Source organism: Larus michahellis, chromosome 15 (assembly GCF_964199755.1).
Source record: "Larus michahellis chromosome 15, bLarMic1.1, whole genome shotgun sequence".
In the NCBI taxonomy this organism is placed as follows: domain Eukaryota; kingdom Metazoa; phylum Chordata; class Aves; order Charadriiformes; family Laridae; genus Larus; species Larus michahellis.
In genome coordinates this window covers 2,403,968-2,428,725 of record NC_133910.1, presented here as the reverse complement: position 1 = coordinate 2,428,725, position 24,758 = coordinate 2,403,968, and the positions used below count along the sequence as shown (strand labels likewise).

The window sequence follows — 24,758 nt, the reverse complement described above, 5'->3', positions numbered from 1 at the left end:
CTGTGTTGCTGTTTGATTACATTTATTTGAAGATATTTTGCAAAACCGTAGTGTTCTTCTGGACATTGAGCTGGAGAGAGTCTGCAGTTGAGCGTTGGCTAAAGCTTGGCAGTGGCTAGAAGATCTCTGGGAGATACGAAATAATAAGAGTGACATAAGAACACAGCTCTTCCTTCTTAAGTGAAAGGGCACTGAAAAAGGTAGATAAAACCGCTCTTGGGTGGTGTGGGACTGATTCCCAGCCTCGTGCAGGTCAGGAACAAAGCTCGTGTTGGGGGATGGTGTTTCCTGCGTTTTGTCTCACACAGCCGGGATGCCGGGGCCCTGGGTGCTGTGAAGCAGGATCTGGCCCGTGCAGTAAAACGCTGGCACCTCAGGGTGTCAGCAGAGGATGCAGACGGCGTCCTGGGGCTGCTGTGGCAGAAGGGGGTAGGAGCGGGGCGCGACAAGGGGATGCTGCCAGAGATGCAAGTACCAACCCTTCTTGTACGTATACAAGCGTGTATGTGTGTGCACGTGCACAAACGCACGCATTTATGCATATATATGTATTTTTATTTTTATAGCTACATACAATCTGGGGAAAAAAAAATCTTACTGCTTATAATTTATTCCCTTTTCAGCACCTTAGGGCTCTTTCCCTGGGATCTGGGCAGGCCGTGGGTCTGTGCAGAGCTGGGTCCGAGGGCAGTGCCTGCCCTCGCGCGGTGCCGCAGTGCCGGACGGGGAGCCCCGGGGCTGCGGGGTCCCCCCCTGGCACACGCGGTGGGTACGTTAGTGCCCATTCTGTAACCTGCGTACAGCTGCTGGCTGCGGCTTTCTTCTCTCCTAGAAAGCATCAGAAGACAGAGAAGGTCTGTGTTGTAAGAACTGGCCCAGGTTGCCCAGAGAAGCTGTGGCTGCCCCATCCCTGGAGGGGTTCAAGGCCAGGTTGGACGGGGCTTGGAGCAACCTGGGTTGGTGGGAGGTGTCCCTGCCCAGGGCAGGGGGTGGAACTAGACGATCTTTAAGGTCCCTTCCAACCTGAACCATTCTATGATTCTAAGATTGTTGTAAAAATCCAGTGGTCCTGTGTTTTTTTATGGTTTTGCGTATTTTGTTTTTGAAAGGATCTACAGGCTCCTTTTCGGGGCTTCTGTGCCATGAAATCATGCAGAGGACAGCTGCTCAAGTATCTGGGGCTGGTGTCCTTCTGTGCACTGAGTACCTGCTCGGGCCTGGGACACGCGGGGCAGCGTCGGGGGAATAGCATTGCTTTTAATTCGTATCTGCAGGTTTAGGTCCCACCTACGAGCAGACAGCCCAGCCGGGAAGTTACTTTCTTGGCAGAGATGGATCCAGAAAGTCATCGAGTGTGAAGAACAACGTTTTTGAGGGTCCATCGGTCTGGTCTAATAATTGATATATTCCTACAGCTTCAGGCCACCAGCTCTGGCCAGTGCACATCTGTACGGAGCCCAGTAACCCGGGGCCGGCCAGATACAGATACTCCGGGTTTGAGACTTGGAGAGATTTGTTCTCCCTGAGCACATCCTTTGGAAAACAGTTGTTCCAGTGGACCACCATCCGTGCTAATATTTTATGCCTCATTTCAACTGGTTCCAGCTTCCAGCGATGAGCTCGTATTCTACTCTTCCCTGCCAAATTAAGGAAAGGCAGTATTTTCTCCCCATGAAGATGATAATATGCTGCAATCAAATCATCTCTCAGTCTTCCTTTTGGCATGAGAAACAGATTTAAGTTGTTTGGTCTCGCAAAGCCATAAAATATCTTTTCCCAGTCTCGAACCATTTCAGTGCCTCTTTTTTGGACCGTCTCCAGCTTTTCTAATCACCTTTTAAAAACGAGGGTGCTCCGTCTGCACTGGGACGGGCTTCACCACGGCTTCCTACAGGGAGAAAATCGCCTCCTTGTTCGATCTCAGGCATCTGTATCCGAAAATTGTCGTAGTCGTTTAGGTCAGAGCGTGGCTCTGTGTGGCTGCAGCCTGACCTGCCTGCGGGGATCACGGCTCAGCACCGTGGGTGCTCTTTGTGGGTGCACCCACGACCCTGGACGCGTTTGACTACGCTACGACTGCTGGGTTTGGGCAGAGCCAGCGTAGGGAGCGATGGCTCCGCCGGCCTTGGGTCACTGGTCGTTTTTAGCAACAGCGATGTTCAGTTTAATTCCAGAGCACGAATAAATCTGCCCCACAGCAACCACTTCTGTGGAAATACCCCCGCTCGGGAGCAAAACCCCTTGAGGTTTTGCCTTGCAGCTCATGGCCCATCGCTCGCTTCGTGTCGCGTCCTGCTGCTTTGGTTTCTATCCGAACGGGGTGCGATGCAAAGCTGAGCGCTGTCAGAAGGTCCCTTAGGTTCTTACCCAATTTATAATCTTCTCCGAAAGCCGTATCCTTAGCCTCGCTGCTAGTTGTATTAGCTTTTAATTCCACATGACTTGGCTCCTGCATTGATTTTTCTGTTGTTTTGTCCGGGACTGGCAAGTAGAGGTTTCTGTATCATCTATAGCTGAGGCATTTTCCCTTCCCTTTAGGTACAAAGCTGCCTTTCACTCGCTGCTTTCACCTTGCTGCCTACCCGTGGGAATTGCGCCGGTTTGCTTTTGGTCTTCCTCCGCTGTTTTTCCCCTCACCCTATCGCTTTTGCTGCCTTTATCAGTGTTTTGCGCTTCACACCTTCTCAATTTGATTGATTTGCAATTAATCCCACCCTTTGCTGATTGCTGAATGTTTTGCACTTCGGCTCCCGGTGCTGCCTTTCCCCTGGCTTTAGATCGGGTGCTCAGCCGCGCCGCTGTCGGTGAGATTGATGGACCTTTTGGGCATCCAATAATATTACCATAAAGATCGTCCAGCTTTCAACCACATTTTCTCTGTCTTAATTCATCTTTCTCACTTGTAAAAGCCCCGTATGATGTTGGGAGCATGGGGGGAGTGTGTGTGAGGAGGACGGCAATGGGGGGGGGCAGGTCAAGGCTAATTCTCGCTGTTTAGGGGCTATTAATTGTACGTTTCATTCCATAATGAGAATGGAGGGATGAATAATAAAATATCTGGCAATATGATGTGACTGACCCATTTTGAAAGAGCAGCTCCATGTCCGTGGAGGAGGTTGTGCAGTAATTATTGCAGAAGATTGTTCTCTTCGTTCATCTGCTCCTCTCGTCTCCATCCTCCCCAATCACCCGCTGGGCGCTTCCGCCTGCAGTTGCAGCGTTTTGATTTCTCTACCAGCTTCATGCCTCCTGTCAGAAACCATTGCAGGTGTTAGTTTTCTAACATTCGTACTTTGTTCTGACTTTCTATGAAGTTCCAAGTCATGGGATTTCCTTCTCTTTCACTGTTGTATGGTCTCATAACTCGCATCCATAAGTTCAGTCTATTTTTCACTTAATTTTATCTATTACTTCTGCTTAAAATGTTTTCAAACACCTTCAGCGGTTCCCAGTGTTTACATGACTCTAAATATGTCACAGTCGTCAAAATCTCTGTTTTTCAGATAGTCTAAGCTATTGTTATATGTTCAGTTCTTCTGACTTCTGCACAGACTGAACCAGCAATTATTTTATCTTTGCATTGCATGTTGGAATTTATTAATAACCAGTATTAAAAATAGGGAGTCCGTGAAGATGCTGAGGGGACTGGAACACCTCTCGGATGAAGAAAGGGATTTGGGTCTCTTCAGTCTGGAAAAAAGACGACTGAGGGGGGATCTTATCAACGCTGATAAATACTGAAAGGGGGGGCGTCAGGAGGATGGGGCCAGGCTCTTCTCAGTGGTGCCCGGGGACAGGACAAGGGACAATGGGCACAAACTTGACCATGGGAAGTTCCACCTCAACATGAGGAGGAACTTCTTTGCTGTGAGGGTGGCAGAGCCCTGGCACAGGCTGCCCAGAGAGGTGGGGGAGTCTCCGTCTCTGGAGACATTCCAACCCCGCCTGGAGGCGTTCCTGTGCCACCTGCTCTGGGTGACCCTGCTCTGGCCGGGGGTGGGACTGGGTGATCTCCAGAGGTCCCTGCCAACCCCCACCATTCTGTGATTTCTGTGTGATTCTGTAACAAGTGGTGGGGTGGTGCATTTGAAGAGGCTCTACCCTCTGGATGGTTACTTGGTCCTCACCAGTCGTGCCCAAACTCCCTCTGCCTTTTGCCACCGTAGCACTTGCTGATGTTGTTTTACAGCTTTGGGGGGTCCAGTTTCCTTCCTTCTCTTAAGGGGTTTGGAATATTTATTTATTTAGATTGTTTTCTCTCTTGTCTTTCTGGCTTTTTCTTTCCAAGATGAAAACACATACTGTTTCCTTCATCTGCTTCTAATAGACTGGACTCCTCATTTCTTCCCCACCCATCACGATTCCTCTGTCATCTTTGGTATTTGTATCTGTCCATAACGTAACAGTCTACCTTAATATCATTATACTACGGATGATCCCCTTTGCTGATCACCATGCATGTTAAATAAGGCCATACGAATACCATAGGATGTTAGGTTGCTTTGAAGGGTTAAAAGAGAGGGTGCGATGGCAGATTAACCCATGGAGGAGTGCACTAGGGTGGAGATAGCTCCAAATTAAAAATGTCAGGAGGATATGGCTTTTCTTGTGCATGTACGGACTAGTCTTGGCGTAATATTTGATGGAGTTGTGCTCCTGACCTGCCAGGAACCAGGTGAAACTCTGTGCTCTCGGTTAGTGGTCAAGTCTGTTTATGTCTGCGACTATTGTTTGTGATCATTAGGGTTATTTTCATTACTAGCAAATGGTTTTATTACTTTTGTCTGGTTAAATTTTAATTACTTACCATATATGACAGACAAGCATACCTACCCATACTTATTTTAAATAAATTGCATTGCAAGAAAGTACCTTTGATTATGTCCTAGTGATTAGAAAGTGAGCGCGTGACAATGAGGATTCATGTTTTCTCCTCTTTTCTCCCCATTCAGGGAGTGTTTGAAGAGGAGCCCACGGAGCCCGAAAGCAGAGGGCTCCGATTCGGTGACATCTCAGTCCTCACCCAGTGAAGAGGCTGGAATGATGACTGAGGTGAAGGTGAAAACAGAGGTACCAGATGACTATATCGAAGAGGTGATCTGGCAGGATGACACCAAAGATTCCAAGAAGAACATAAAAGATGGGCCGGGAGACGTGCCCGCGGAGATCTGCGTGGTCATAGGCGGGGTCCGCAACCAGCAGACGCTCGGTAAGCTGCGGGATAACCTGCCCCATCAGTTGGTTCCCTGAGTCCATGGTGTTGGGGAGAGGAACAAAGCTCCAGAGAGCCGTTCCTGGAAGCTCGGCTCTGCCAGGGGGACCAGAGCCAAGGCTTGTGATTATTGACCTTCTTTAACTTTTGCTATCTGTTTGCATCTGGTCACCCCTAAAGACTCAACCAAGATCAGGGCAACTGTAAGAAAAGGCTTAGTATCTTTTTTTGATGTGTTAAATGACGTGCCCATCAGTCATGTGCAAAGTTCACGGTGAACCCAGGGCTGGGGGTAGGTGTGTTGGGCACAGAGGAGGAGACAATCGGGAGGAAAACCTGAGAAAAAGTTGAAATGCTTTGAGGAAAGCGGCTGCTTTCTGTGAATAATTACATTTAGCTCAAAAACAGGTTTTACAGGTTGCTGTTTTTTTGGTTTTTTCTGATTGCCAGTAACATTGTAGGAATAATTTTGACTTTTGGCTGGCTGTGGTATGCCACTTCCAAGATAGTACATTCTATCCCACCCCACCCGGAGCTGCCACGAGAAGCTTTTTCTTTTTTTCTGTGAACATCAAGACTGTCCTCTCCTCCTGCTCCAAGGAAAGGGCTTTCTGCAGATCCTGGAGAGGCCCTGCTCTTGCTAAAGGGACTCCTCTGTTGTTTCTGACATGGAGCAGGTCCCAGCAATGACTTTTGAGAGCCAAAGGCAGTTGCTGATGTAGAAAGAGCAGTTGGACCCATGTTTCCTTTGAGGCACTCAAGAGAAAGCTAAGTTGAGCTGCACAGTGTTGCTGTTGGGGTTGGTTTTTCTTGCAGGAGGAGGGAAAAGAGCTGCTGATGTTAGATTTTTCTCCTGGATTTTGATTGATCATTGTCCGTGCTGTTGGAAAGAAAACTCTGGAGGGTGTCATTAGCTGGTGACTGTATTGGGAGCATCGTTGTCCAGTAGGACAGCCACTTAGAATGGCAGGGTTGGAAGTCACTGCTACTTACACAAGGTCAAAACATCTAGGGAAAGCCAAAGAAGTCCGTAACTGTTTCCAACTTAAAGATCTTACAATTTGGAGGAAATACTCTGGGTATATTCAGAGCTTTTGTGCCCGCACAGCTCTTGAGAGGTTGGTCACTGCACGGGCAACCCTGAAATGCAGAGGTGTGCCTGGTGCCCCGGGAGGGATGGGTGGAGAGATGACCACTGATGGGATGCAAAGGACCTTCTCCTTCAGCCATGGTCACCTGCCTTTGATGAAAGCATCTGCAGCTCGGGACCATCATGTAGGACCCCGTTCCCCCATGGCTTCTGGCTGGGCAGCAGGAGCTGCTCTGCAGATGATGTCCCCTGAGTCGACAATGGTATTGTGCAGAGCGGGGAACGGGCTTCTGCTGTTGGCTAACTTGGATGTACAGCAACATGTTGTACCTACTGAGAACTTTGGGGACAGGCTCGAGTGACAGGGGACACTATTCAACGTATCGGCACTGTGGGGAGAGGGACAGAGAGTTATTTACTACTTAACAAGTGGTGGTTGAAAGCTGTAGAAAGTAAACTGGAGAACTTCTATCTGGAAGGGCCTTTTCAAATGAAAAATGTGCATCATATTTGTTATTTTATAGCCTCGCGCTGGGTTTCTTTAAAGGCAACTTGGTCCTGAGGCGATTGGCAGTTGGCGGCCGATTCCTTTGTGAAAAGAGCCCTGTAAGTGCCCTTATTCATCCGCCATTCACATAACTCTTGTTTGTTGGGGAGGTGGCTCTGAATAACTTTTCTGTTTGGCCACCAAATACTGCGCTCTGTGTGGACCGACCGTGGTGCCCAGATATCAGTTCCTTGTGGTTTCTTGAACTGGCTCCCAGTCAATTCTTCTGGTCCCCTCCATCCCCCCGCAGAAACCACAGACAGGCACTGTTTCCATCGCTACAGACATCTGGGTAACTCGCACCAGAAACGTCCCGCGCCTGCTGCTTCCCTGGCCATTTTGGCTGCTGCTCTGGAACAGCCCAAGATTGCGAACAGCTGAAGATGCCGGTGCCTCCTACCTCCGGAGCAAAGGCTTCATGTTCTCTGCTGCTGCTCACGGGTACTTCCAGGAGTTTTTCCCCCTGAAGCCTTTCTCGTGATGTGATCTGGTAGCCCTGTATCTAAATCACCTCAGCCGTGCAGAAAGGCAAGGCTTTGGTAGAGTTTTATTCACCTTCATCAGGGAAGCTGAGATTGGAGGTGTTAACAGTAGTAGTAATTCCTGATGCAGGATGAAGGGGTGAAGCGGGAGTAAATGAATCCCTCTCCTTCACGTGGAAATGCCGGCCCCCAGACGGTCGCCTTCCATGGCGTGCTGGGGATGGCCCGTTAAACGGAGATGTGTTGTCTGAGCCGTGGCCCTGAAGGCTTCAGGGCACACGTGGCTCCAAGTGACAGACAGCTTTCCTGTGGCGCTCAGCTGCGGGACTTGGCTGAAATTCGCATTAGAAGATTTATGTCTCTTCTCTGAGTCACACATCTCCTGCAGGAGCATGCTATATTTATATTTTTAGTCGTTACTTGGAGCAATTTATAACAGGGATTCCCAGCTCGGTTCCTGCTATTCGCTTGTAGCATTTTCATCAAATTAGGCCTTGTGTTTGCTGCCACCTGTTTGGTTACATGTTCACATGCCTCTCCCTGCACTTTGGACTACTCCAGACCCTGTTTCCATCTGTCCCGAGCAGCCCAAACTCTGCGATGGATGAGACCAGGTGCAGGGAAGCAGGATGGGGGCTGGCAGCGGCTGCAGCCCCCCAGCCAAAGAGCCGGTGCTGATGTTTTTGGGTTTGGGCCATTTCTCTTTCATCTGCTTTTCCACAGAAGTCTTGCAAGCTCCGTGGGGTCCCACTTTGGGCATCCCAAGCAAAGAAAGCCAATGGAGAGGTTGGCTCTGACCCAGGGTCCGGTCAGCAGCAGACCGGTGGCTGCGTCTGCGGACCCCGCGCTCCTCCCCATCCACCCACCTGTCCCCCTGGTACCGCCGGCTCTCCCTGCCTCGGGTGGCGTGCTCCTGGCACTGCACAGCTCCGAGATGCAGTAGTTCCTCTTCTTTTCTTCTCGCTAGCTTCACGTGCTGGCCTTGGGCCAGGGTCATTTGAAGAGCTCCACCACGTGAACATTTCTCAGGGCAGGGCCGTTGGGGCAGAAAGGCAGAGGAGTCCACCATGAAGCTCTCTAGAAAGGAGAGGAAAAGAAAATGCCACCTGTGTTGTAAATCAAGAGAAAGGGGGAGAGACCATTCGGCTGAATTGGGTCATTTTCTGATGTCGGGAATTCCATCCGGTCAGTATTTGTGTTTTGGAGGATGGAGTTATCCGCGAGTTGATCAGGAGAAGTTTTGCACAAGACTCTCAACGTGGTCCGTACTTCACGAGAAACATTTTGGAGAGGATTTTTCAAGTAATGCATTGAATCAGAAACGTTTCTGAGACAAAGCGAAGAGTGAATCCTTCTGCTTTGAGGCTGTCAGTCTAACACGCACATGCTTGACTCACGTCGTGATGCAGATGTCTCGGGTGCTGAGCTGCTCAGCACACATAATTCAAGAGCGCTTTGGATTCTCCCTAGTTCACACTGAATGAGATAGGGCTGCATAAGCCTTAAGAAACTCCATGTGACCTCTGACGTTTTGTTAGCAAGCCACAGGGACAGATGGGTCTTGGAAATTTTTAATAGGTTTCAGCCATCATTATTCTTTGGAAATGCATCCACTTTAAGGGCTCTTTTCTGGTGTTTTTTTTTTTTGCACAATTTAGATGGAAAAGCAGTGGAACGTGACTCTCCCGTTGGATATACACGAAATCGATATTCAGGGACCTGGATTTTTGACCATGCATTGAGATACACGTCCGGTATGTGATGGAAGGGTGTGAAAGTCTAACCAGGGATCAGGGAGCAAGGGAAAGCGCTGGATGCAACGGGTGTGTCACCCAAATTCCAGCTGCGAGGCTCAGGAAAAGCCTGGCAAAACTGAATGCACCAACTAACCAAAAACCTTCCTCATCTCCCCTCCTATTACACACAGCTTGAACCCGCATGACACATCCTGATGTGGACTAAGTCTGACATAAACCACGACCACGGTGGCAGTGTCCAGAACAACACAGGCATGTTCTTTGTAAGGCCTTGACACAGAGCGATGTCTTGTTTTTCCCCACTTCATCTTTCCTGCACTCTAATAACACATTTATTGTGGCAAGTCATTCCTCCTTTCTCAAATACAAGGATCTGTGCCTTTGCCCCCCAGATTGTGGTGTGCAGAGTACACAGTTGTGGCTGTTGAGTTGTCTTTTGGTGTGTGCAGGACTTCAGATGTGTGTCATAGAATCACAGAATGGTTTGGGTTGGAAGGGACCTTACAGACCACCCAGTACCACCCCCTGCCCTGGGCAGGGACACCTCCCACCAGCCCAGGTTGCTCCAAGCCCCGTCCAACCTGGCCTTGAACCCCTCCAGGGATGGGGCAGCCACAGCTTCTCTGGGCAACCTGGGCCAGGGGCTCACCACCCTCACAGCAAAGAATTTCTGCCTGAGATGTCATCTGAATCTCCCCTCTTCCAGTTTAAAACCTTAAGATTCCAGCCTTCCCCGGCTTGCACTTGAGACCTGGGTGCCTCAGGACACCTGCACAACAGCACGGACCGTGGGACACACCGGTCCCTTGGGTTCCTGCCCTGGCTTTCCAGGCACAGCCCCTCGCCTGAGGGCTGCAGCACCCCTTGGGCTATGCAGTTACTTGGACGGGTTATATTCTTCTTGAAGAACTTTGGCACAACCAACTGCCTTTATGTGCCATAGACTATCTCCAGAGGAAGGGGGAAATACAAGAAAAATGGGGAAAAAAAACCTCACCGTAGAGTTCTTCACTATTTTTTACCTGTTTTCCCAGTGCTCTGTGCACGTTAGCGCTGGTTCAGGGTGTGGGCGGGGGCAGCAGCATTTTGGTGGTGGTACCTGAACCTCGGCTGCTGCCCAGGGTTAGTGGATGGGGAGCGTGCTCATCTTCTGGCCATGCTGCTTTGGGGCTCCAGCTGGAATAGTGTTCAGGAAAGAATTTTAGAGGTTGGCGATGAATATAATCATCCTTGAGCATGGAAAATGAGGGCTGGCAGATGCTGCCGACTTGCTGATATCCAGGATTTCACTTAGAAAAGCCTGTATGGAGTGACCATGGGTGATGACTGTCCCATATATTTATATATAAAAGACAATTAGCTGTGATAATTAAAAGGCTATGGAGCAGATCAGACATCGTCAACTGACTAGAATATCAGTATTTTAGAGTATTTTTTCAGATGTGTACTCCTGTGTATCAGACTGTAGCGGATTGCCTCTTTCAGCATCAATGACACACTAACCTCCCGAGCTCAAAAGACAGTCCAAAGCGATGCTAACAGTGACGGGCAGGGAATTCAGCGCTGTTACGAACTGGAAGGGTTGTTGTCTTCCCAAGCTGTAAAAAGTACGGCATGGGAAGCGAAAAAACAACCCATGGGTACAGTGCGTTACAAAAACCACGGTTGGTTTTGTTCCTGGGAAGAGCTCACTTTGAGTCGCGCCGGGTAAGTATTGCTGTAAAATGATGTTTGGGAATATCTATTGGGATGTGTGTGTGTGTGTGTGTGAGTGTTTTGTTCTTGTTTGTGGCTCGTCCCTGAGTTTTACGGGTTTGCACGGTCAGAAAAAGATCGCGCGAGGAAGCGTCCATGGAAATGGAGTGCTTCGTTCACACAGAATAACGTTCCGCCCGTTTTCCTCCCACCTCCTCTTCCAGTAAGTGCTGCTCCCGCCCCGCCGAAGGGCGCAGGTAGGATCGCAGTTACTGCTGACGGGCAGCGAAGAAATGCAATACATTTTGCCAGTGAGAACTTGAAAGGTGAATTTATAGCCTGTTCGCCAACTTGGAGTGGGGGGAAAAAAAAAAAGGTTGAATCAACTTAAATAACAAATCTAAGGAAATTTCTGTGTGCCTGTCCAATAAACAGAAGAGGCTAAATTCATTGCATAATTTCATCATTACAAATGATTCTCCCAGCTCTGTTTCTCTGGTTTCATTTCAAATGACTGTTTGCAGATGTGTGTTTTCTGGAATTAGAGACACAAATTGAGAAGAGAGACTACTGTGGTCATGTGCTTTTCCTTAAAAAGGTCAAAAGTTCTATTTGTATCTATTTGGTTTCCTCTGGGTGGATATTTACCAAATCTCTGTGGGTTTCTTGAGAAATTTGTGCATTGTGCATTTCTTGAGAAATTTTGAAAACTCCTTGCCTCAAGATAACATATTGCCTTCTTTTTTCAGTTGAAAAGCTTTTTTTCCCATATACTAGGAACTTACTGAAAAGTAATTCAAGGTTATTTCTGTCCATAGGAAATATTAGTCATTATTATAAAATTATAAGTCAGGCTATTTTGAGAGTGGCCCTTTCATGTTCGCGAAGTTATAAAGATCTGCTGAAAATGTAAGTTCAGGGTAATATGCCAAGGAATCTTAAATAAGGCTGAAAAAAGGATTGAGTCTGGGATAGTGATTTCCTGCATTTATCTCCATGAACCTTCCAAAAATTACTCTGCTGCATACTGCATTCTTTTGTCCCCAGTTTACGGATAAGTATGTGGTGAGGCTGTTTTTCCTGATCTAATATGGTGGTGTATACTTTTCTCTCTTGTTTTTCAGGGTCTTACGAGTGTGGAATATGTGGGAAGAAATACAAGTATTACAACTGTTTCCAGACCCATGTGCGAGCGCACAGAGGTATCTCACTCCTGCTCAAATCTTGGGGAATCCTGGGGTTAACATTCAGGCTCGGGGACTATTTTGGGGAAGGTCTAGAGTGCTCTGCTGCTTCTCTGTTCGTCAGTAACGCTTCTTTCGGGTGGCCCGTTCACAGGATAAATGCTGGGGCTGGCTAAGCTTTGTGGCTCTCTATCGCAGCAATATTTCTTCTGAGGTCGGGAGCAGCTCTTGCGTTCGGTGCAGTATTTACTGCCCGGAGCTCTCAGGGGACATCGCTGTGTGTCGGGAGAGCTGCAAATTGAAAAGTTTCTGCTGGCAAGCGATAGCACGATCCAGCAGCGGAGTTACCCCCACAGGAGCAGGCGGCTCCCTGAGATGTCCCGTGTTCCTGCCCTGCTGGGGGTTCCAGTCCATCCCTGTTAAGCCAGGAGGGGAGGGTATCAAGGCAGGTACCGGCATTGCTATACTGCTGTGTTTTTATCTCAAAATGTTAATTTGGACTCACCCCTGTGTCCCTGCTGTCAGCCGAGGTCACTTTTTAAATGTGCTGTTCGTATGAAATACCTCCTGCGTAGTCAGGAGTGACTTTCTTTGAATTTTCTAAGTCCAGCCAATTCAATGTTGCTTACTTGCAGAAATATGAAAGTTTTGCTCGGTGTTTTGTAGCATTAGCGTAGTTTGTATAATTTGGAGAAATACGTATCTGAAGTAACAGAAGAACAGGGACTTGAAACCATCTCATGAGCCTTTCAGTGATTTTATTTTCTTTTGCCGGAGTTGAGCACTAAGGCTGGTGTCGGGCTCGTAGGAGCATCTGCTGTAGCTCCTCAGTTGTACGCAGCAGCGTCAGCGCACGTGGCCTTCAGTAGCAATTCAGATTGACTGGAATGTCTAAAGCAGCAGCAAGGAAAATCCCAGTGAAAAATTTGAAAATCCGTGAAGAACGAAGGCTAATGCAATATTAAATTTCAAATGTGTAAACTCTCAGAAGTCAGCAGATGCAGAGCTGAAAAGTGAACATACATCCTGAACCCCTCAGTTTTTCACAGTCTCATAATAAATACATCCTTTAATTGCATGGTTGCTCATTTCTCATGCACTGTTTAACATCACAGAGCTGCTTCTGTATCCTTAGATACATGCAGAATTGTTTTTCAATGCTGGTATTCCTTTCTAAATGCCAACAAAATTCCTAAAAGTCCTTTAAATGTAACTACAAAGTAGCTTCACTCTGCAGTTTAAGAAAAAAATTCCCTAAAATAATAGCGAGCAGCAGTTATTTGCTGACATGCAGAATGCTTTACTCTTGCATCACAACACTGCAATAATTTTGCAATGATAATTGCAGTATTTAGATTAGGGACAAGGATTGCTTTTATTTTACTTCTCTTCCCCAAGCACTATGGGATCTGTAATTCAGCTGGAATTTTAGGAGCTATATTAGCAGGAGGTCACCTCCCAGCGTGTGATCCAACTGATTTGTAGTTATACATCTATTTATATTTTGATCATGAAATCAAGCTATATGCTAAATGGTCTGGATGGATCAACACGCACATGTACCATTGATATCCATAGTTCTGTCATGAACTCAGGGGAGACGTGACTTTACCTTTTGCTTCCAAAGCCTTTTTAATGTGTGGCTATAGAAGATGGAAATTTTCAAAATTTGAATGTGGAAATTTATTGGTAATTTTCACATCAGCGGTGGAAAAGCACAATTTATAGATGGGAAACTTAAAAAACTTGGTTTATGTTGCTGTAAATTGATGCATGTAGTTGTAACATTTAAAGTGCATTTGAATTGCCTGAAGACAATAAAAATCAAAATGAGATATTTATCCATGTACACTCCTCACAAGAAATCAAACTGAAAACTCGATGCAACTCTGTAAATGTGATTCTCCCAGAAACAGAACCTGAGCTGGCAGGTAGAGCAGGGGGGAGGTGTACCTATCTGCAGAGAAACAACGGGCCGGTGAATGGGCGGGTAATGTATAGTTAGGAAAAAAAAAAAAGCAAGGATTATATGGAGGAACGCCCTGTCTGGTATTAGCCCCTGAGAATCGTACACGGGACTGTACCTGTAACAGTGGTGGAAATAGCGTAAGGCTGCAGGACTGAAAAATCTTTGTGAAAGCTGCTTTTATTGCCACGTGTATCTAAGGTTTCAATATAGAAGTGGCTGGTATCGCACCATCCCACCAAATGGGAGACACCGTGGGGGTTAGACGTGCGCTGAGGATGGGATTCTGCGCTTCCCGTGTTCTCTCTGCCTATCTGCAGCCCGTGCCTTGGATAAAACCCCAGGGCACTGGAAGCAGCTCTCCTAGCTCTGCTTGTCCTCGAAGCACTGAGAATTGAGCTCCCTTGGCATCTTACGTTCAATTATCAGCTGCCAGAAACTCAGATCCTGAATCTTTTAGTCATTTTCTTTTTGGCTGGGCAAGGAAGGAGCCGTACCGCAGTGGCAGGACCTGGCAGTCCCTCTGTGCCTGATGCTTTTTCCACGACGGACGCGGTTTCCCCGAGGTCTGGGCCACCCATCAGTCACGTAACATCTGCCTTGCCCGAAGGTTTGACTGATCCTGGGTAAACTCACCAGCTCAGCATCGGAGTAGCTAGAGCAAACTCAGGCCCCTTTTTTTTCTCTTTAGGTGCTTTCTTCCAGGGCTTTTTGGGCATTCAAGCAGAAATATCTGCTTTTTGGGATTTGCTGAAGGATACACCTCTTCCCCTTGAATAGCCCTCTGCTTTTTGCTTTCTTGTGTGGTTCCTGTGGCACTGATGGTCCTTGGCCAAGCTGTGGGTTGGTCCTGCAGACGGACAGTGCTGGGGATGCAAAAGGGGGAGCAGATAGTAATTGCGTTGATCTGGTTTGGATCTTTGGGGCAAAACCACCAAAAAACCCATCTGTTTAGCCAGCTCCACTGTCACCATTCAGTGACCCGACTTCTGTCCCCAGGCCAGGAGGTTCGGAGGTCCCAAGTTGTCCTTGCTTTGAACGGAGTTATTTCTAAGCTGGTTTTTGTATATCTCGGTGTGCAGTTTGGAGCCGCAGCAGTTAAGCTAGGGGCTTATGGCTTGTGGCCAGCGCAGGGGGGAGCTCTGTTGCCCTCTTGGCTCTTGCAGTTAGTCCTTACTCGTCAGTCCCTTCTTTTGCCCTGTGCAAAACTTAAATTTCTTCTCACCCTTTGAACTGTTCAGTTCCACATTAAGACTTTCATGCTGGCAAGATCTCTAAAGGTTAAAAATTACATTTTTCTTTGTAATGATCGTTTTTTGGGAGAAACTCCCTAGATAGCTTTTTAAATCTGCACCTGCCTCCTCTCTAGATCTCCATGGCAGAGAAGCAGTGTTGGAGGTGACCCGTGTCCTTTAGGCTGATGTTTTTTTCTTGTCTGCCTTCAGGAGTGGGTGGTTTCTTACTGGAAAATGGGGCATTTTCTTAGTTTCTTGAGCCTTCTCTGTGGTGCTCAGCATTGGCTGGAGAATTTCAGGGAGCGATTGATCTCCTGGCAGTTTGCAAGTGCGAGGGTTGAGGCAGCGCTTGTTGAAGACGTGCTGCCTCGCAGGGGCAACCTCCCTTGCTGCTTTGCTCTGAAAGCTGAGATGCAGGCGCGGAAAACCCCACGTAAAGGGTTCTGCAAAGAATCAGAAACGTAGGTAAGAAGTTTACTCACTACGTTTTGTCAAGGAAGAAATGCAACGGTTGCGTTCCTTCGCCTTCGCCTCCCCGAAACGCGCAAATAAAATAAAAAAGAAACCCAACAAAAAAAACCCACAGTGATGTTGTGGAGCTGAAAGGCTCCTTTGTGAGCTGTTGTGCAGCCCCGCAGGACTGCAGCTCCTTCCTCCTGCCGAGCTGCTGGAGTCCGGGGGGAGCAGAAAGGCTGCGTGTTGCTGGTGGCGATGGAAGGCTCGTCCCAGCCATCGGCGTGGACAAACGTTACCGCTTCGCCGACATGCAGCCCAGGCCTTCAAAACGTGTGGCTTACAGTGCTTTTTGTTGAGCTGTGTGGGGTTTTTTCAAGTCATTAAAAGGTTTGGATTCCCTTCAGGAGTTAGTCAGCTAGAAAGTTTTGTTTTGTACGTTTGCTCGTATTTAAGCAACACAAGCAGCAAAACATCTGCATGTTTTGAGTCAGGAAAATTATTTCACTTTTAGATAGCTCAAAAAAAAAGAAAAAAAACCCAGCTGAAATTACTTTATTAGACTTTCAGAAAGTAAATTTAAAAACCTCTGGGCTGAGGCCAAGCAAGGGAGATTTTTACCCAAAGGAGAATTCTTCAGAAAGCAAATGAAAGAAAATAGCAAGGCTCCGGTTTAACCCTCGCAGGATATATCGCCTCCGTCCTAATAATTGGTGGAAGTTCTCTGTTTCCAGATAAGGTTTTCTGGGCTGAACGATGATTTTGCTCAAGTTGGGGTTTTTTTAATTATTTATTTACATTATGTCGTTGCTGCATTGCCTCCCTCTGAACCCACCAGCTCTGCGATAGCCTCCCGCGGGGGTGTGCCAGCCCAGGGGCCGGTCTGCCGTCGCCAGAATGGGTGCGGGATGCACTAGAGTGGGATTGTTCTCTTCAGGCAAAGTTTCTAGTTTAACCAATTGTTAAAAAACTTCTCAAAGCTTTCAAAGTTTTGGATTAATATTTTCCAAGAATGGGTTCCGCTCCATTCCAAAAATATGAAAAGGAAGATGACTCGTTCAAACCGTGAATATGGAAAAATACGTTTTTCCAAAGCGCACATTTTTGGAGTCTGAGTTGGAGCAGTTCTGTGGCTGCAGCAATTTTGAGGTGAGAAGATGAAAATTAATCGCGAAATAACCATCGCTGAGGAGAGATGGTGTTTCTGAGCTGAAGAAATTTGGGTTTCATTTGTGTGATTATCTGCCACTGAAAAATCCTAGGATCTGGGGGGGGCCTTTGCCCTCTGTGCTGCATCCCAGGCATCCATTTGTTGCTGTGTACATTTCCCGGTCCATAGCAGACTTTTATAGGAGATGCAGAAAGTTGCTTGAGACACAGGAGTTAACTTGCCTATTTTCCAGCTTTCCTGCCGACCTCCCTACTCTCTCTTACTTTTGCAGCTTTCTCAGAAATTGGTCTTTTGTTTTGAAGCTGTAATTACTTGGTCTCAGCCCAAAGGTGATTTCGAGTGGGCCGTTAGGGGATTTTTAGGTGGTTTTTTTTTTAATTCATGAAGACTTTAGTCTGCTTGATGACTAAGAGTAACAACATTTCTTAACACAGTTCAGAAATGGCTGCTCCTTAAACCTTTGTGTGTTGCTCCATTCTTGTTAAGTTGGACTGAGGTACTTTTAAAAGCTATTTAAATGACAGAAAGGGCCTGCTGCATGCACAGTACATCGCTTTTATGGTTTATTTATGCCGTTGTCTGTGAACGCCAGGACAGCATTTTGCAGAACTCCATTGTGCCACAGCTGGCTTTTTCCTTGAGTGATAGGTGGTAATTCAAACAAGTAGCAGCTGTGGAAAAATACAGGGGTTTGGCTGTCGAGGTTTTGCATGTGATACCGAGGGTTTGTGATCTGGCCCCTCAGTTTATGAAGTTGTGCCAAATTAATAATGTTGCCTAGAAAAGTGATCTAATCAGGCAGGTTAATCAGGTAGAAATATACAAATTCACAAACCCACAATCATTTGTTTTTATTATTTTTAAGAAATAAGGAAATTAAATGCAAACAAGTGTTCATTACTTAAGGTTGCAAATTTTAAATTCAAAAACGCTGTGACATTCCACAGCTGTGGTTTTCAGAGCAATGCAAGCGTGATTCCAAGAGACATACGGAATATTTTGAAACGTAGTTATGTTATTAGATAATGTGACATACAGTATTTGCAATTTAGGATGAATATGAAACACTTCAAAATGTCTTGGAAATCCAAATCATTTATGATCCTTGACTTGTAACACTGGGTTTTCTTTTCCAGCTTGCAGCTTTGCGCATTGCGTTCATTTTGGGCTTGAATGTGATCTTTGCTGTGTGCTTCTTGCCGTCCCATGTGTTATAGAGTGGAGGGAGCTTTTCCTCCCACCATTCCTCATGTTCCTTCATTAAGACCAGGATAGAGTAGCCCTGGGGGGGATTCTCGTGGCCCATCTCTGGTAGAGGCTGTGCCGTGGCTGGCCGGGGAGGGGAGACAGGCCATGGGAGGCTGAGCGGGGTGACCTGTTCCCTGTTTGTCTCCCTGGGTTAACAGCGCTTGCCCAGGAATTAAGCGCATGAGCGATTTCAACAAACCTTCAGTAGAAATTAGGAAACGCATCATTATGAGCTCCACTGATGACGGTGGTGGGACCGTTGGGGTGCGTTGGTCCGGGCTGTGCACAGCTCGGCAGGGCCCCTCCGCTGGGAGGCAGGGCAGCAGCTGGCCTGAGGCAAGGAGGGCGATGGCGGGGCTGTCCCTGGGCAGAGCCGGGGGGCAGCCGCTCCCAGCCACACTGGTGGGCAGTCCTGGCACCCCGCGCCTCTCCGGAGCCCCCCGAGGCTCCCCCGTGCTGGCTCCTGGTATGCAGGTCTCACCATCCCGTTTGGAATCCAGGGGAACAAGAGCCCCGGTGTTGGAGGCTCTTCCAAAGGCAGCTGTGTTCTAACAAACAGCCCTTGAGCTGGCCCGCTTCTGCCCCGCAGCCCGGCCCCGCTGAGGGCCGCCAGCTTTTCGCAGCCCGCTCGTCGACAGCTGCACCATCCCGCCGAGGGAGCCCGCGCCTGGCATGGGGCAGCTGCTCCGGGGAGATGCTCTGTGCCGGGCGTCGCGGGCTGCCATGGCGGAGAGGAGCTGCGGCCGGAGGAGAGCGAGTGAGCGAGCGAGGAACTGTGGCCAGCCGAAGTCGGACGCGGGGCAGAGTCGGCCATCAGATCTAAGTGCAGCTCTTTCTCTTTGCAGACACTGAAGCTGCCTCAGGTGAAGGAGCCTCACAAGGCAGTAAGTACTCATGGCGCTGTGGGTGCGTAAGCGGGGATGGGGGCCTGGCGTGTGCGAGCACCGCGGGCGCGCTGCGGTGCACAGGGCCCTTGTGCGGGCGCTCTCCCCTCGGCGGTACGGCCAGCCTGGAGCCCGCCGCACCCCTCGCCGTCTCGGGGCTCGGTGGGGCGGGGAGCGGGGCGGCGGGCGGTCTGCGGGGGCCGGCGGGGCCCTGCCCCGCAGGCCGGGGCTGCGGCCGGCAGAGGGCGGCCGGCGCCGCGGAGATGGCGGCGGCGGTGGGCGGGAGGCGGCGGGGCAGGGCCGGAGGGGCGGCCGCCTCACGGCACGGCCTCCCCGGGGAGAGGGGCCGCGGCGGGGACCGCGGTAGGCGTCTGCCGTCGTCTTCCCGCCGTGAGGGGAGCTCGGTGCCCGCGGCTGTGCGGGCTCGGGGGGCTGGGCAGGGCTAGTGGACGGAGGGCGGCCATGAGGAGAGCTCCCGCCGCCCTGCTGCCTCAGCCCTGCCTCAGCCGCCGCAGGGGACACGCTGGGCGCTGCCAGCCTCTCTAGTGTGATTGGGTCGTGCAGGATTTTTAAACCTTAAACCTACAATTTGGGGCGTCTGTTCCTGCCCGAGGAAGGGGGTTGATAAACCAAGCGGGTTCAGCACAGGCTCCTGGGCTGGTGAGGTGAGGAGGGGCATGGGGAAGATGGAGCCAGGCAGCTCACAGTGGCGGGAGAATGTCCACAGTGGTGGAAAGAAGAGAGGTTGAGGCTGTGTTGAAGGAAAAGCTTTTCCGCATGCTCTGGAGCAGGTTGTCCAGAGAGGTTGTATCTTCTGCATCCTTGAACGTTTACAAGACCAGCCTGGATAAAGTCCCAAGTAGCCAAGTCAGAGCTCAGAGCAGACCCTATTTTGAGCAGGGGGTCAGACCAGAGACCTCCTGAGGTCTCTGCCGACCTGGATTTTGCTGTGATCATGTTAGGCGGGAGCCACAGGTTCCATTGGAAAGGTAAGTTACCAACCTTGGTAGTTACAGAGGGCAGCCTGGAAGCACCACGCTTACCCTGGGTGTATATGAAAATGTTAGGTAAATGGTAAAGAAAAATAATAGTTAAAAAGTACAACCATGCCACCTTTTTTGAGCTGCTGTTTCTTCAGGCCCGTTCTGCGATAGGTGAAGAGTTGGGGTTAGCATAAGGGAGTCTTGGCTTTCTGTCTGCAAAAGAAGCAGGACTGACTTCACTGCAGGCGAGGGGTGAAGATCTCAGCCCTGAGCCGAAACATCTCAGTAGCAACCAGCCATCACACAGTGTACACCCACTCCTGGTGCCCACTGGAGGGGAGATGGGCTCTGCAGCTGGGCCCTTTCTGTTGACCCAGTGACACGTGGTGTCAGCTCCACGCAGGGGATGGAGACTCCTTCCCAGGCCCTGTTGCCTCTTTTCCTGTCTCTTTTTTTTCAGTAGTTGCTCTGCTGCTCGTCGGTGTTTTACTTATCCTGACTCTTTCCAGGCTCATCTCCTGACCCCCTTGCTTTGAATTTTGACACAGGGCCCTACTGTGTTTTGGGCTAGGCTGTGTGCATCCTGGGATTGCCAGAGCTTGAGAACCACCTCGTGCAAAGAGATGTTTTTTTCTGTAAATCAGCCTTTCTCCTTACCTGTCGTGGGAATTCTTTTGGCTGAGAAAGACAGGGCAGATGAGATATGCAGAGTTAGAGGGGGAAAAAAACATAAGGGTTCATGCCCCTGCTGTGTGCGCAAACCCCGTGTCTTTGGGCCACAGAAGGATTTTCTGTGGACATAACTGCCTCTTCAGTGGTGTCTGGGTTTCAGGGAGCTGGGGAGTATGGAGAGTCACAGATGACAGAAGTCACTTTTGGGAGAGAAGAGCAACAAGCAGCTGCTCTCTGTGCCAGGCTTCAGTGAAGCTGCCGTGGTAGCCGTGGAGGTGGAGCAGGGAGCAGTAAGAGAGGCAGGGACTGCTTCCATCTTCATGCAGCACTGTCCGAATCTGGCTCCCTCCCCAGTGCAGGGATTACTGAAACCTTTTTTTACCTGTCACACTCATTGCTATCCCAGGATAGTCTCATCTAGCTGAAAGAGGTAGAGGCAAGACCAAGCCACCAGAGCAGAGAACTGGTGAGTGGTGGGCTGGGGGATGGCGAAGGAAGGTCCACCACAGCCATCTACCCTGGTGGAAGAACAGGCTGTGTGCGTCACCTGCCTTGCAGAGTGTACGTGAAACTGCTCAGCCAGTGCTGCTGTTCCTAAGTGCAGATGGTTGTAATTTCCTGACGAAGTCATCTTCCTCTTCCCCTCCTTGCTGCCGCAATGAAATAGTTCAGCTGTCTTCTTTCTTCCCTGTGCCTTCCCCTCTGGGGCTGGATGAAATCCCTGGCCTACCCTGGTTGCCTCTGCATGGCTCTTCTCCTTTTTCCACTCAATGGCCCTCTTGTTTCCTTGTCAGTCTGTTTGCTTCTCATATATTTTAGGAATTTTTTATTTATCTTTCCTTTCCTGCTATTTTTGTTTTGCCTGCTGCTCCAGTGCTATTCCTCTGTGACCCGATTTGGCTGTTTACACCCTTTCTATTACAGACATCGGTATTGTTCAAGTCTTCCTTTGCTATTTCTATCTCATTGGGAACCTCTAGAGTCATGGGCTCTGCAGTCATGGTTTGCTGCCTTCTTCCAAAATTTCTCACTATCTAAAAGATACAGCAAGATCTTTTTTTCTCTCATGTGCTTCTCTCTGGGGCATAGATTGCATCCATCCTAAACTGGTGTGGATGAGGAGCTCCCTTGGCCAGCAGTGGGTCCTTGGCATTAGTTCAAATACCTAGAAGTGCAGGGTTTTAAAAGCTGTTCAAGTTTTCTCCATGATGACTTTCTGGAAGCAGCTGTTACTCATGGCCACAGGGAGCACCTGAAAAGTTTTGGTGAAGGCAACTTTGTGTGTCAAGTGAGGAGACATCTCAGCTGCTGTCTCTGCAGAGCACAGCAAGAGAATCTTTGCGTGGTCCCAGAGTAATCGAGCTTTGGTGGCAGTTAGCTGAGTTGTGCTCCGAAGACTTATCCTGAGAGCAATGAGTTGTGTTTGTTCTTGGGAGGCAAAGTCTGCATCTTACCATACTGGGTCTGAGAGCAAGGCGTGCATGTTGGGAGGATGAGTTACTGACATGGTGGGTGAAGCTGTGTTGTAACCTCCCCTGCTTTCAGGTCCGAAGGACTGTGGTAAGAAGGGCTGCCATGGGAAGGGCTGGCCTGGTCTTTTTTTTCTTCCCTGGGAAGAAGGGAGCCATGGGGCAAGCTGGGACGCAGCTGAGGCCAGTTGTTTGTTTGCTGCCTGCTTAAAAAGGAGACAGTGGTGTTTAGATTTTCCAGCTGGGAAGGCACTTTGAAGACTCCCATGAGGGAAAACTGTTGCATTTGGTTGGTTATTTTCAGCCTTTGGGGGTTTTAGTCTATAGATTGTATCTCTGGGACTCCCCCTTTTTTTTTTTGACCCATTCACGGAGGGACACAGATCTGTGGTACTGAGGAGACGATGTGCTCCTGGGGACATAGTTACATGGCTTTGGGAGATACTTTTCTAGCCTTGGCTCAGGGTCCAAGACCAGAATTCCCACATGTAGAGAGAAGAAAACAATGCAACCCACAGTGCTAATGTGCTAATAAAAAGGCTTGTCTAACTGCTACCAATTTTGACTTTCAGGGAGGAGGAAGGGAGGAGAGAGGTTTTGAAAAAAACTTTCTATTTGATATTTTTTCCTATCAGTTTGACATCTAGGTCACTGGCTGTTCCTGTAGGAGAGTCTGGCAGTCTTTTCTGAGATGCTCATATGCATCTGTGGTTTGCTCCAGACTTTTGGAAGTCCTCAGAAAGAAGGTGTTTGGGCTAGATCTGCACCCTCATTCTCCATGGAAATTCCAGTCATGTTTAGGGGAGTTGCAAACTTTGTAAAAACAGTCTCCCTCCTGCTGCTCACATACCACGGTAAATTCTTGGCAACCTGACAGGTAGCTAAATAAAACCACTGGCAAGCAGGGGTCCACAAGCCCTGCACCAGCAGGGTCAGTGTGCCGGGGACGCGGCTGTGGGAAGCATCACCTCTGACATGAACAGGTCTTTGCACTGTGCTGGGTCATGAAGCAGGTTGTAACCAGCGCACGTCACAATTTGGGGCAATACTTTTAAGAGCTAGGCTCTGTCAGCAGTCCTACACACTGGAGTGCCTGTACCTGGGAGCTGCGGTTGGGTTAGGAAGAAAATCCAGGATGGTCTCCATGCTGACAGCTTGTTTCTGGGCTCATCTTCAGGAACTTCCACCAGCACAGCCCTGGGCTCCAGAGCGTGGTAGCCTTCGCTGTTTCCAGATCTGTAACTCTGCTACAGATTATGGACTGTAATATTCAAGATATTGGATTTTGGTATTATTCCTGCCCTTTTCTGTAGGAAAGAGGAACTTATGTACAAGAACATCTCCAAAATAACCATAAGTGGCTTGCAGAGGTCAAAGTTAGACTGTGAATTTTATGGTTGCCCATGAAACCTTAATTCATCTGGGAGTGCGTAAGCATCTCAGTTTCTGCCTGCCTGCTTTTTCTAATAGTGTCTCTGCCTCTTTGGACCAGCCTAGGACAGAATTAAGGTTGCTCTGGCAATTGTTAATATGGCACTTGCCTAATTACAGCATACCAACTTGCCTATTTTCAAAATACCAAATGTTAACAAGTACAGCAAATAGTGTTACTAGTCCCTAGTACTTCCAAGCCTTTTGCCTGGGTGAGCCTCGGATCCCTTTACAGAGGAGTTTGCTGTCCTGCAGGCAGGCGGGGAAGCAGCAGAGAAAGTGACTTGCCAGGGGCAACCAGCGGGCGAGTGGCAAAGGAAGAGAGCGCAAGTCTCTGGGCTTGCAGCCCAGTCCCTGTCTGCTGGGTGCAGCTCTGTGCTGTTGGATTGCATTTCTGTGCCCTGTGAAAGAAAGCTGAACAGCAAATGCACAGAGAAATGGGAGGGGAAGAATTGCTAAAAGCTGAAGGTTTCTTAAAGTATAGCTGGTTTATTAATTTCACGTGTCTCATTAGCTATTTGAGACTTAGTGAGCGTTCCTTTTCTCAGGGGAGAAGTCCTGAGCCTGATGGAACAATACTGATTAATATTGTGGGGAAGAATCCTACCATTTCTGGAATCTTTAAATAAAATGCTGTTAAAAGTGGGAATAATCAGGAAGAGGTGATTTTGGGAGCCTTGAATTCATCTCCATTGTGTCAGTCAGGTTGGCTGAGTCTAGGGAAGCTTGCTGATAGCGTGGTTTGCTCTGTTCTCTTCTCTTGCCCTGGTAACAACTTTTTTGAGGACCATGACAAGCAGGTTGTAGTTTAAAAGCAGGTGATGCTCACAGGCAGTACTAGCCATGAGTGTGAACTTTGCTCTGTCAGCATGGCACCAGCCAGTTACTCTGTGGTGTGCAGGAAAACAAGACGAGAAAGCAGTTCCAGTAAAACAACCCAGTTCAAATGCTCCACTTGCTTTCATTCTTAGCGGTGTTGCAGTTTGTTACTATGGCAATTCAGTGACATTTGCTGGAGGTTGGAAGACCAATAATGTTTGGTTTTTGGTAGATCCTGTTCTTTCTGTCTCCATCTCCTGCTTTTGCATACGTACAATTCTGTTTAAGAGGCAAAGCTGGATTTTTTTCCATTTCTGAAAAGCAGATCCCTGTGCTCATGCTGCCAGCAGGTTACTCCTACACAGCTCTTCGGTGGACTCCACCATTTGGGAGATGCCTGCGAGTCCAGCCTCTCCAATCCTGTCTGTGAGCCCAGACCATCCTTTGCTTGCCAGTGCCT

General features: G+C 48.7%; 1 protein-coding gene across 2 annotated transcripts in view; it reads left to right on the top strand.

Moving 5' to 3' along the window:
* The window catches only part of ZNF618 (zinc finger protein 618), a 163,549-nt gene that overhangs the window by 85,988 nt on the left and 52,803 nt on the right, over positions 1 to 24,758 (top strand). Inside the window, exons 3-6 of one of the 2 annotated variants that reach the window (XM_074608346.1) lie at positions 4,953 to 5,209; positions 8,990 to 9,085; positions 11,908 to 11,985; positions 18,886 to 18,924. In XM_074608346.1, coding sequence (XP_074464447.1) covers positions 4,953 to 5,209; positions 8,990 to 9,085; positions 11,908 to 11,985; positions 18,886 to 18,924 — 470 coding nt within the window. The remainder of the gene's footprint in view (positions 1 to 4,952; positions 5,210 to 8,989; positions 9,086 to 11,907; positions 11,986 to 18,885; positions 18,925 to 24,758) is intronic. The other variant, XM_074608347.1, reaches the window with a different exon arrangement.